The sequence below is a fragment of the Bombina bombina genome, chromosome 3 (assembly GCF_027579735.1).
Source record: "Bombina bombina isolate aBomBom1 chromosome 3, aBomBom1.pri, whole genome shotgun sequence".
Classification (NCBI taxonomy): domain Eukaryota; kingdom Metazoa; phylum Chordata; class Amphibia; order Anura; family Bombinatoridae; genus Bombina; species Bombina bombina.
The window spans coordinates 832,859,127-832,872,735 of NC_069501.1; the positions used below are offsets into that span (position 1 = coordinate 832,859,127).

Here is a 13,609-nt window from a genome sequence, read left to right on the forward strand (position 1 = left end):
GCCCAGTGCCACCACTCATATCTATTTTAATAGTAGTGTAAGTGTACATTTAAAAAAATTAAAACTTTTTGGACTGTGAAACATCAGTCTGCTTTTTTGTGTCAGGCTCACAGCGTATACTGTGCCCACTTGCCCAGTGGCACCACTCATATCTTGTTTAATAGTAGTGTAAGTGTACATTTAAAAAAAAATGACAGGAAGAGACAGGCCACCCCGCAGGTGCCGTCGTGGTTGTGGTGCTGTGATTCCCTTTGGCCCTAGAATAATGCCCAGTGTTCAGAGGCCACGTACCATGAACTCGAAAAGTTCTGAGGACATAGTTGACTTTTTAACACAGGACACCCAATCTTCTATAGCTTCCGCTCCGAACCTTGACGTACCATCCTCCTCCAGCTTATCTTCGGCAGCACCTCTCAAGTTACCACTCGCCCGCCTGCCGCCACCACCAACACTAGCACCACAGCCGCTTCCCTTGATCTGTCAGAGGAGTTATTTACACATCAGTTGGAAGAAATGAGTGATGCGCAACCATTATTGCCAGAGGATGTAGATAACAGGGATATGTCTCAGTCAGGCAGCATTACACACATGGACGTACGGTGTGATTATGATGATGTTGTACCCGCTGCGGGAGTTTGATCTGTCACTGTGAAGCGGGCGTAAGCCTTACACTACCTGATCGATACAACATCATACCTGATGTTTTAAAGCACGTTATTACAAACAATTTAGGAATGTCAGGTGATTTATGCCCTTTATGGATTAAAACCAGACTCTGCATCAACTCTGTAATTTTCCATGGGAGTTTTGCCATGGATCCCCCTCCGGCATGCCACAGTCCAGGTATTAGTCCCCTTGAAACAACTTTCCCATCACTATTGTGGCCAGAAAGAGTCCCTGTGGGTTTTAAAATTCGCCTGCCCATTGAAGTCAATGGGGGTTCGACCGGTTCGCCTGTTCGTGAACTTTTACGGGAGTTCGCATTCGCGGTCGCAAACCCAAATGTTTTGGTTCGTGACATCACTAAATAAGAGTTGATTAACCTTACATTTCAGAAGATAACAGGCAAACTGGATAGGGTCTTTTAGTTTGTTTCCTATCAAAATCTCTTACTTGTTATTTAGGCCATTCAAACTTTAAAAGACGTCTATTGAATTTTTGTATTTCTTTGCAGATGAGATTCAATAAATGTTATCAGTATTTCAAGAGATTATAATATTCTTTTCTACAATCAGTAACTTTTATCTGATGCCTTTAATTCCTCCAATACAACAAAGCTTTAGGTTGGCTTTTCCTGTTGCTCTATCATACTGCATCTCTATTTTTAAATAATATGAAATGATCACTTTAATGTCCATTCCTCTGTTGGTGCCGTCACTAAATTACTATTTCTTATATATTTTACTGTTCACCCTAAGTGCGCATTGCAATCTTCCCTGAGGCACCGCTCTAATAGTCATCTCCTCTACTAAATGTACACATTTTCCTTGTAGTGTATATATAAGCAGTGTATACAGTAAACAACCATAAGAACTGCAGCCTGTGAATTAGTTAATAAAATGAAATAGTGTCAAATGCTTACAGATATTTATTTTTTGAGATTCTTCCAAAACCTACAAGTTCTTCAAGCCTATTTATTTCTACTTGGTCTGTTTTTCAATAAACTTTCAACCCTCAATATATTGTAAATGACAGACTCATCATCCTTTGCTACTCCTATATGCTAGGCTCTACTCTGGCATTCAGAAGGTTTCCGGATCAATTCCTAAATCCTAACCCTTACTTATAATGTTCTCTACAACATTGTACCCACTACATATCTTATAAACCAATATCCCTTGCAACCACCCCCATTTTTCTGTTTCTTTTTTTTTTTTTTTTTCAGATTATAAGTGGAACTTTATTTAAAGCTCTTGCTCAAGCGTTAACTGCACTAGAAGTAAGCTTTGTGCGTGCATCGGGTAACGTTCGCATTACAAGTTGAAAGTAAACAGTTGTTGCTTGCGTTCTAACATGAGCATCAAAAACTTAGAATATTGTGCGTGCGATAACCTATTCCCCCATAGAAGTCAAAGGAGCATAACAAGTGTAGGGGGGGGAGGACCTAACATCTTACTCGCGTGTAACACCTGAGACCTCATATCTTTAAGCCCTTATAACTTTTTTTTTTTTTTTTTTTTTTTTTTTTTTTTTTTTAGTTTTCAAAAAGCTTTATTGAATCAAAAACAATATAACAATACAGGTTGTCCATTTTACATTTTTAAGAAAATACAAACAAATTAGTTAGTGTGAAGATCTTTAGAAAATAAGTATTTCCATTTCTCTGTCAAATATTATGCAGTCCATAATGCATGTAAAATGTTCTTTTCCTGTTTAAAATCTTTAACAGCTTTAAATGTAAAATAAGGAAATAAACAATAAAGGTTGTAATAACATAACTTTGGTGTATTTCTATGAGGCGCAGAGGGGTAGACGCACTTGATTTATGTGTGTCTCGGGGTCGTGAGGTCAATCAGGTCTTATTTATACTTGGTTGTTAGACTATGTTAGGGACTCTTATTTATTGTATAGATATGTGTTTCCCAGAAAATCATTAAAGCACAATAGAAGTCCATCCTGCCTGTTTTTTGATAATGGTATTTTTCTAAGGATAAAAGGGAAGTAACATTTTGTCTCCAACTTCCTATTGTAGGAATTGTTTGTTGTTTCCAGAGCCTCGGGATTAACTGCTTCGCGCTACTTAACATGATGTATAGGAGTGTTAGTTTATATTTACATTTAATCTTAGGGGGGAAATTAAATAGTAAGGTAATGGGGTTGTAAGGTATATTATGTGAGAGAACAACTTGGATCTCTTTGTGTATTTGCTTCCAAAATGGTTGTAGAGTGGGACAATCCCACCAAATGTGATATAATGTGCCCTTCTGTTTACAGGCTCTCCAGCAGTGTGGGTCGGAGTGTTTATAAATTTTAGCGAGTCTGCTAGGGTAAAGGTACCAGCGTCCTAATAATTTCATATTGGTCTCTGTTATACTCATAGAGGATGGCGATTTACTCATCTGTTGGAAGATCTTGTTCCATGTTTCACCTGTCACCTCAACTCCTAGCTCTGTTTCCCATGCTTTGGTGTATGATGGGAGTTGTCTAGAATGGGTATCTATCAGGATTTTATATATTGCTGATAGTGTGCCTTTCATGGGTTGGGTGGCCCAACATAGGTGTTCAAATGGTTTTAAAGTCCGGACTAAGTTTGGTTTATCTTTGTGATGCATTATGAAGTGGGACATTTGGAGGTAGTCAAACCATCTATGGAAATGAGGAATATGTTTATCAATTAATGACGTTCTGGGCAAGAGAGCTCCTTGTTCTAGAACTGAGTAACAAGGTAGGCCGGTTGTGATATTATAGAACTTATCATTCCAGATGTGTTGATGGGAGGGAAAGTCCACATTATGTAACAGGGGAGAGAGAGGGGAGGGGATTGTGGAGATATCGTAGCGGGCCCTTATTAGGGCATCCCATGTTATCATAGTGCTTTCAACTAGAGAAGGGCTACTTGAGTGTGGGGTTCTGTGGTGCGGGTGTGTCCAGCAAATAGCACTCAGGCTCTTCGTTGCTGACAGATCGTGTTCTAATTTAACCCACTCTTTATTTTGAGCGTTTTTGCTCCAGTCTACAATCCTGGTTAATTGTGCTGCCTGTTTGTATAATTCTAGATTGGGAACCCCAAACCCACCCCTGTTCCGATTTCTATATAGTGTAGTTTTTGCTATTCTGCTCCGTTTGTGTGCCCATATGTAGGAATTTGCTAGAGATTGTGCCGTTCTAATAAAATGTGTGGGGGTAGATATGGGAACTGTTTGGAATAGATACAGTAAGCGAGGGAGGATACTCATTTTATAAGCTTGTATTCTTCCTAACCAGGATATATGTTTGTTTTGCCAATTATCCAAATCTTTGCGTATTTCATTGAGGAGTTTTTGGTAGTTCAATTTAAATAGTAATTCTGACGATATTGCAATTTGTATCCCTAAATATTTTAACGATTTACGTTGGTGTGTAAACTGATATTTCTGGGTTATCGTTTCGATGACTGCACTGTCGGTTGCTATGCTCAGGAATTCCGATTTAGATGTATTTATTTTAAAGTTGGACATAGTTCCATAGGAGTTTAGTTCAGTCATTAGTGTGGGTATAGTAATCTCCGGGAGGGTTATTGTAAAGAGAATATCGTCAGCGTAAAGTGATGTTTTGTATTGTGTATCTCCAACTAGCACCCCGTGTATTTGGTCATTATTTCTAATTTTAGTGGCCAGAACTTCCATGGCCAGTATAAACAATAATGGGGAAAGGGGGCAGCCCTGTCTTGTTCCATTGTAAATTTGGAAGGGATCTGATAGGGAGTCATTTAATTTGATACGGGCCTTTGGGTTGTGATATAGGGCGAAGATTTTGTCTATAAGGAGGTCTCCCAGTCCAAAATGGGATAATGTAGATTTAAGGAATTGCCAGTCGAGCCTATCAAAGGCTTTCTCGGCGTCAATAGCCAAGAATATTGTTGGGACAGATTGGGTTTGGGCGTATTCTAACAGATTTAATACTTTAATGGTATTGTCGCGCGCTTCCCTGAGGGGGACAAATCCTACCTGGTTCGGATGGATAAGTAGGGGCAGATATTTATTAAGTCTGAGTGCAATAATTTTGGCGTATAATTTGATGTCCACGTTCAGCAATGAAATAGGACGAAAATTGGCAGGGGTGTCTGGCTGTTTGCCGGGTTTAGGGATGACTGTAACATGAGCCTCCAGCATGGAGGGAGGGAAAGGATGTTGGGCATCTGTCCTGTTAAATATCACTTCAAGTTGTGGGAGTAGGATTTGTGCAAACTGTTTGTAATAATAAACTGAAAAACCATCCGGTCCCGGGCTTTTACCAGATGGTAGTTGTTTGAGAGCCAAAAGGATTTCCTTCGTAGTGATTGGAGCTTCTAGCTCCTCTGACTGTTCTAAAGTTAATTGGGGGAGAGGAATGGGGGTAATGTAAGTCTTGATCTCAGGGCTTGTTTCTACCGGGGTATTCCTCTTTTTTAAATTATAAAGTTTGGAGTAGTATTGCACAAATTGGGAAAGGATCTCAGGGGTAGTGTGAACCTTTTTATTTGCGGGTGTTTTTAGCTCGTGGATAAAGGTTTTCAACTTTTTAAGTTTAAGGGCACGTGCCAATAGTTTCCCTGCTCTGTTATTCTCAAAGTAAAATTTTTGTTTAGTTTTAAGCGCTAATGAGTTGGCTTCTTTGAGCATTTGGTCTTGGACCGTTTTCCTAGCTGTTTCAAGCGCAGTGAGAGTTTGTGAATCTGCTGGATTCTGCTTGTGTGCATACTCTAACTTGGCTAAAAGGTCTGTTGATTGCTGATAAAGTGTGCGTGCTTTGCTTTTAACATATGCCTGTCTTTTAATAAATTCACCCCGTATGAAGCATTTATGTGCTTCCCATACTACATATGGATCAGTTTCTGGAAGTGAATTGAATTGAAAATATTCAGGGAGAAGCTTTTCTAGTTTAGCTTTGAATTCAGGGGCATTTAACAAACTGTCATCTAATTTCCACTGGAAGACTCTTTTGGGGGCAGATGGCCAGTCAAGTCTTGTGATTACAGCAGAATGATCTGTCCAAACTGTGTGTGAGATTTTAGAGGATAAAACATTAGATAGACCTTTCTGATTGGTGAGGATATAATCAATCCTGCTATAGGATCGGTGCGGGGACGAGAAAAAAGTATAGTCTCTCTGCTCAGGGTGTTTGAGTCTCCAAATGTCAAATAGGGTCTGGTCTCTAAATATTTTCCAGAGGTGTTTTGTTGTGCTTTTCGATATAGTCGGATGCGGATTGGATGTATCCACACACGGCTGGATCGGTATGTTAAAGTCACCCCCAATGTAAAGAGCGCCTTTAGCGTAATCTAAAATTTGGGCAAAATGTTTCTTGAAATAGGGGAGTTGTTTAGTATTTGGGGCGTATAGGTTGACCAGTGTTACTGGGGTGCCGTATAACAGGCCAACAATACAAAGGAACCTTCCTTCCGTGTCGGTGTAAGTTTTGATATGTGTATAAGGTATGTGTCTGCTTATAAGAATGCTGACTCCGTTTCTTTTGTGCTCAAACGAGCTGTGAAAGTGTTGGGTATAGTGGTAGCCAAAATATTTTGGTTCTTTAGATTTTAAGAAATGGGTCTCTTGTAAAAAGAGAATGTCTCCCTTTTTCCTATGTAGGTCTGTGAGTGCCATTGAGCGTTTCTGAGGTGAGTTCAGTCCCTTTGCGTTTTGACTAATTAGCGTAATGGTTTTATTGTTGGCTGGCATTAGGTAGGTTGTGTTTTGAGGTTAAGCAGTGCTCTGATTGAGTAATTTTATGATTTAAGAGTTGCGCCTCTAGAGCTATACACCAGAAAGATAACAAAAAACATTTAAACAAAAAACAATAATCAACAAAACTTCTCCCACTGGAGTAACATGAGAAAATAGTGGGTAGCATTTGTTTCATAACAAGTGCAATGTTAAGAAGGATGGTAACCAGCTGTAAAAATTAGCTACTAACATTCAATTATTTAAACCATCATGACCTGTGTAAATTAAATGGAATAGAAATAGAGATAGAGATAGAAATAGAAATAGAAATAGAAATAGAAAAAGAAAAAGAAAAAGAAAAAGAAAGAAAAAGAAACAGGTGACATAAATTCAGTTCAACTTTTTCAATTTAACTGAGCAATGTTATTTTGATAATACAGTGTATGTACCGGGGGGGAGAGGGGGGAAGAGGAAGGGAGAGAACAGGGGAAGGCACATGATACTGTTTTAAGTACAATCTCACCATACTGCTTGTCCTAATGTCCTTAGGAGGATTTAGTGTCCATCATGTAACCATAACGGCGGGTGAGAGAGACAGTTTTTCGTTCAAAGATAGAGAGACGGACATTGAAGAAAGCCTATCCTGTTTTATTACTTAGGTTTTCTCAGGTGTATGTTGCTTCTTGCTTGGATCTGTGGTAGCCATTGATCTCTGTTTCTTTGGAGTAGATGTGCTTGAATGTCTCGATTTGGATCTGTGGGAGGAGGGTGCCTGCTGCCATTCCATGCTGTGTTGTTTTGATCTTTTATGAACAGGTTGTTCTAGTAGTGGCTCTTCTCTACTGCAGTCTGGGGGGTCTAAATCCAGAGCTTTGCAAAATGTTGGGATTTCTTCTGTAGTTTTACAGGTCAGCTTCCGATTTCCATGGAATACATACAAGTGAAAGGGGAATCCCCATCTGTAGAGGATTCTTTTTTGCCTTAAAAGAGAGGTTAAAGGGTTCAGTTCTCTTCTTCTTTGCAGTGTCCTGGGAGAAAGATCAGCATAGAACTGCAGGACCAAACCTCGGAAGCGAACTGGTTGATTTTTCCTAGAGGCATTTAATAATTCTTCCTTTTCTCGAAACTGCTTGAATTTAATAATAATGTCCCTTGGGGGAGCCGAATCTGGTGGTTTGGGTCGCAATGCTCGGTGAGCTCTATCCCATTGAAAATTTTCTGCTGCTTGTGACCCTGTTAAGTGTTGGAATAGTGCGGGGAGGTAGGTCATTAAGTCCTTAGGTAGGACCGACTCAGGTATTCCTCTGATTCTTATGTTTTTCCTTCTTCCCCGGTTCTCCAAGTCTTCTAACTTGTCGTGCAGCGTGTCGAGAAGAGAGGCTTGTAGTACTGCTTGATCTTGCAAAGATGCAATGGTTTCTGTGGCTTGTCCTGAGGTATCTTCAAGTGCCTCAACCCTAAACCCTAGGGAGTGAATGTCTTGTTTGAGCTCCGCCATCTCCTCCTTAATGCAGGATCTAATGATTTCAGCTATATCTTGTTTGGAAGCAAGTGAGGAGAGGACAGAGGTTGGGATTTGTGACATAGGGTCTTGTGGCGGTGTGATTGGGGTAGAGTTGTTAGAGTCTCTGTCAGGAGAGGAAGGTACCTCAGGATCTGAAACAGCTGAAAGCCTCAAACCACCAGAAAAGAAGTTTTTTGCCAAATGGTCTTTTGAAACAAGCGGCTTAGTGAGTTTGGCAGGTTTTATTTGTTTTCTGGCCGCCATTACCTTGCTGTTATTAGCCACTGTAATTATTTATGCAGGGTTTTCTGTTATGGAGTGATTTTAATTAGTCCCGGAATAGTGAGATTATAGACTGTTTCTCTGTATTATTTCCTTTACAGGTATCCGCAAAGTGCCACTGTGTGATTAGCTATAGTATTTTGGTTTTAATCTATGGCCCTGTGTACTGGCATATGCAGTGTAATATCTGCCGAGATTGTATCTTCTTGTTTGCAGGTATTTAAAAATTGCGGCTCTATATAAGCTTTATGGGCAATGCTGTCTTTGCCACGTGGGGGGATATCAAGCGGCAGGGAGGCACGGTGTTCTATGCGGGTAATTTATTCAGCGATCGCTGCTCTGTGCTCACCCTGTCTTGTGACGTTCTTGTCAGCAGCTCTCTGATGTCCGAGTGGCAAGTGGTCCGGTGGGCCGCTTAGGGATATCTCCGATGTCAGTCTGTGCTTTCTGGGCAAGATGGCGGCTCCCGTGTAGAACACACACCTGTGTATTCCGATATTCTGTGGTCCTGGGGCAGAACCTATGTCCAATTCAAGTGTCCTGTGTCCCGGTAGCTGTTCCGTCACCTGTTTTATCTGAAATCTGCGCTTTAACAGGTCATTTATGGTGGTCTTATAAAGCTGGTGTTACGGAGCTCAGGGATTATGCGGCCATTTGCACCGCTTCCGGCTCCGCCCACCCCATTTTTCTGTTTCTAATCAAAGCTACTGTCTCTCACAATATACTATAAGACTTTCCTATGCTGCTGTCCAGTAAAATTCTCCTCACCAATCCATCAGACTCTCTCTCTTATTTCAATGCCTTAAATTATCCTTCAAAATTCACCCAGAAAAAACCCTAATATTTCTCATTTCAGGCTAGATTACGATTGGAGCACTATTTTGTGCTCCCAATCGCACGCTAACTTTCCTAGACTGGGGCTTTTTGCATGCATTGGGTTGTACTCTTATAACAAGTTAAAAGTAAAAAGTTAGCACAAGAGTGAAAACTCAAAGCACACAAAAATTTGAACTTCGAAGATTGCGACTGCGTTAACGTATTATACCATTATAACATAGAAATTATTATTGAATATATATTTATATACATATCTGATACTGTTCATGTAAAATACATAACTCTATATCTATAGGAATAGATATACATACAGTGGGGAAAAAAAGTATTTAGTCAGCCACCAATTGTGCAAGTTCTCCCACTTAAGAAGATGAGAGGCCTGTAATTTTCATCATAGGTATACCTCAACTATGAGAGACAAAATGTGGAAACAAATCCAGACAATCACATTGTCTGATTTGGAAAGAATTTATTTGCAAATTATGGTGGAAAATAAGTATTTGGTCACCTACAAACAAGCAAGATTTCTAGCTCTCACAGACCTGTATCTTCTTCTTTAAGAGGCTCCTCTGTCCTCCACTCATTACCTGTATTAATGGCACCTGTTTGAACTTGTTGTCAGTATAAAAGACACCTGTCCACAACCTCAAACAGTCACACTCCAAACTCCACTATGGTGAAGACCAAAGAGCTGTCGAAGGACACCAGAAACAAAATTGTAGACCTGCACCAGGCTGGGAAGACTGAATCTGCAATAGGCAAGCAGCTTGGTGTGAAGAAATCAACTGTGGGAGCAATAATTAGAAAATGGAAGACATACAAGACCACTGATAATCTCCCTCAATCTGGGGCTCCACGCAAGAACTCACCCTGTGGGGTCAAAATGATCACAAGAACGGTGAGCAAACATCCCAGAACCACATTGGGGGACCTAGTGAATGACCTGCATAGAGCTGGGACCAACGTAACAAAGGCTACCATCAGTAACACACTACGCCGCCAGGGACTCAGATCCTGCAGTGCCAAACGTGTCCCCCTGCTTAAGCCAGTACATGTCCGGGCCTGTCTGAAGTATGCTAGATAGCATTTGGATGATCCAGAAGCGGTTTGGGAGAATGTCATATGGTCAGATGAAACCAAAGTAGAACTGTTTGGTAGAAACACAATTTGTCGTGTTTGGAGGAGAGAGAACACCATACGTACTGTGAAGCATGGGGGTGGAAACATCATGCTTTGGGGCTGTTTCTCTGCAAAGGGAACAGGACGACTGATCCGTGTACATGAAAGAATGAATGGGGCCATGTATCGTGAGATTTTGAGTGCAAACCTCCTTCCATCAGCAAGGGCATTGAAGATGAAACATGGCTGGATATTTCAGCATGACAATGATCCCAAACTCACCGCCCGGGCAACGAAGGAGTGGCTTGGTAAGAAGCATTTCAAGGTCCTGGAGTGGCCTAGCCAGTCTCCAGATCTCAACCCCATAGAAAACCTTTGGAGGGAGTTGAAAGTCCGTTTTGCCCAGTGACAGCCCCAAAACATCACTGCTCTAGAGGAGATCTGCATGCAGGAATGGGCCAACATACCAGCAACAGTGTGTGACAACCTTGTGAAGACCTACAGAAAATGTTTGACCTCTTTCATTGCCAACAAAGGATATATAACAAAGTATTGAGATGAACTTTTGATATTGACCAAATACTTATTTTCCACCATAATTTGCAAATAAATTCTTTCCAAATCAGACAATGTGATTATCTGGATTTGTTTCCACATTTTGTCTCTCATAGTTGAGGTATACCTATGATGAAAATTACAGGCCTCTCTCATCTTCTTAAGTGGGAGAACTTGCACAATTGGTGGCTGACTAAATACTTTTTTTCCCCACTGTATATAGGTATATATAGATATATTTAAATATGTATTTACAATAAAAAGGCATTATCCTGGAAATTAAGAATATTGGAATGTGAAATATGTACAGTAAATAAACAGTAAAAATAAACAGTAAAACACATAAATACTTAAAGGGACATAATACTCATATGCTAAATCACTTGAAACTGATGCAGTGTAACTGTAAAAAGCTGACAAGAAGATATTTTACCTCACAATTTCCTCAGCTCACCAGAGTAAGCTCTGTGTAAAAAGGTATACTTCAGCTGCTGTCCAGCTGCAGGTTAAAAAAAAAAAAAAAAAAAAGAACTACAGCCAATCAGCATCAGTGCTGAAATCATGAAGTATTTTACTGTGATCTCATGAGATTTTACTTAACTCTCATGAGATTTCATAGTAAACTTCCTTAAACTGAATAGGGAAATAATTTGTGTGTGCACGAAGCTCACTCCCTTGCCTGTCCCCGGACAGACATACTGATTTACTGCTTAAAGTCCTTTGCAATGAGGTGTGAATACTTAGAACATTTTGAGGTAAAATAACTTTCTTTTTTTACATAGAGATGTTCAGGTGATATTTTCTAGTCAGCTTTTTACAGCTATGCTGCATCACTTTCAAGTGTTTCAACATTTGGGTAACATGGCCCTTTAAAGCATATGTACACACATCTATATATCAGCATATATATGCATACATACACATATTTAGATATGTATATGTATGCATAAATATGTTAAAGCTATTTGCAGCTCTTATACTACATATCTTTGAGTCCTTATAACTTTTTAATATATTTTTATAAAATATTTTTTATCAGACAGTGTTTAAATGAGTGTAACTGAACTTTTACATGTAATTATGTTGTGTTTAATGCTACCCTTTATTTGAGCTGTCAAGTCTCACTAACCCAAAGAGCATAAATCGCGATAGCTCTTGAGCCAACACATTTCCTTTTAACTCATAATACGCTCACTATTTCCGTTGCACACAATAAACCGAGAAAAACCCGATTCCGCTTGTGCGCTACAGTTTCTTTGAAGGACTTTGTTCTAATATTTCTATCTTCCAACAACTATCTTTTGTCTAAACTACCTTGTAGATTTAAAAGATGTATTGATGACAGGATCCACCAAATATTTATGTTGGTTTATTTTACCTTCATTATAACATTGTAGTATTAATTATAATAAAAACACTATTTTTATTTTATAATGCAGTTTTGCTTTTGTCATCCTCTTTTTTTTGTTAAATTCTTTAGCAGGGGTGGGTTGAAAAAAACAACAACAACAAACATTATCATATAATCTACAATTCATATTTATTTTCTACAGCATGAGTAATAATTCTTTGCAAAGATATACTCACAGCCCACAGCTGTTACAGCCCCCAGCTGTAACATTATGTGGAGAAGCATTTGGATGATTATAGTACAAATTTTTATATTTCTTATTAATTGTTTGCCTTGAGATGTAAAGGGAAACAACAGTATCTCATAATACTTAAAAAAATTAATATTTTGACTTATCTCCTTTGTTGTACTATTTACTATCATATATTTTTTTCTATTCTTATAAATCTAACTAAAAAAGTTAAATTGTCTATTCTATTTAGTTTATGGGTTTTCTAATGGGTGTTTTAAATTTTTTGTTCTTTTTTTCCCCCCCTGTTTTCAAACCGCTAAAAACACTACATACATTGCAACCTGAATTGTCTAATAATGTACAACAATGTAAATAATTAATGTATGTTCATTAAACTAATTTGTAAACAAATGCAAATGTAAAATTCAATCAGACATTTTTATTAAAATTATTTATAATTGTCCTGAATATGTGCCATCAATGTAAACTTTTTGTGCTAGTTATCTTTCTTTGCAATGAAAATGAACATATCTAACATAGAAAAAACTAATGGATTGCTGGTCAAATATTAGTATATAAAATAGATACGTTTTTATGTTAAATACATTTGAATAATTGCACTATTTATATAGTTCTGTACAAAAAAAGACCTATTCCAATTTTTTTTTCTATTTCCTTCTTCTTATAGGGCTCTATGAAAACTATTCAACCAATGCAGAACCAGAATGCTGTGATGTCAGATGGGAATTATCCGCAGATAACCAATCCAAAGGGACTAAAAAGTCACATGACTCAACGTTGTGTCACAAGACATCACTCACAGCTTCATCAGCATCAAGACTGTGTAACAGCAGACTTAAACTGTGTGTTCTTGTACTGATACTATTACATACAGTACTAACAGTTTCAGCAGCACAAAACTCAACAGGACTGGGTTTTGGAAGCATAACAATTTTGGAAGACAATTCAACAAATGAGGAGTAAAACAATGGATTTATTTTATTGGGTTACCATACAACTGGCCCATACCAACAAGCTACTACAGTCTTATATAATAGAAATGAGGTGCTCATACCTTAAAACCAATTTCTGCAAGGCATCCTGGGAAAAATGGGCCAGACTCCAAACTTCAAGGACACAAAAGGACAGCTTTTTATTGATTAAAAGGCTGTATGGTGACTTAAATTTCTCACACCATTTTATACACTGTGTTTTAATGTATGGATTTTTTGTTTGATTTTGCACTTGTTAATACAGGATTTTATTTTTGAGATATTTTCTCGAAGCTAAATTGAGTCTTTTCACTGTCTATTTCTAGCCATTGTGTGTTTTCATCCAATTGTCTTTTATGTCCTGTCAGTTTCTACTCTTGAGAAATGACTGCT

General features: G+C 38.6%; 1 protein-coding gene across 1 annotated transcript in view; it reads left to right on the forward strand.

Annotated features, from left to right (window-relative positions):
* NALF1 (NALCN channel auxiliary factor 1) overlaps positions 1–13,208 on the forward strand; it is a 1,037,778-nt gene extending 1,024,570 nt beyond the window's left edge. Inside the window, exon 3 of the mRNA XM_053707790.1 lies at positions 12,913–13,208. Coding sequence (XP_053563765.1) covers positions 12,913–13,208 — 296 coding nt within the window. The remainder of the gene's footprint in view (positions 1–12,912) is intronic.
* Positions 13,209–13,609: the final 401 nt, after the last annotated feature.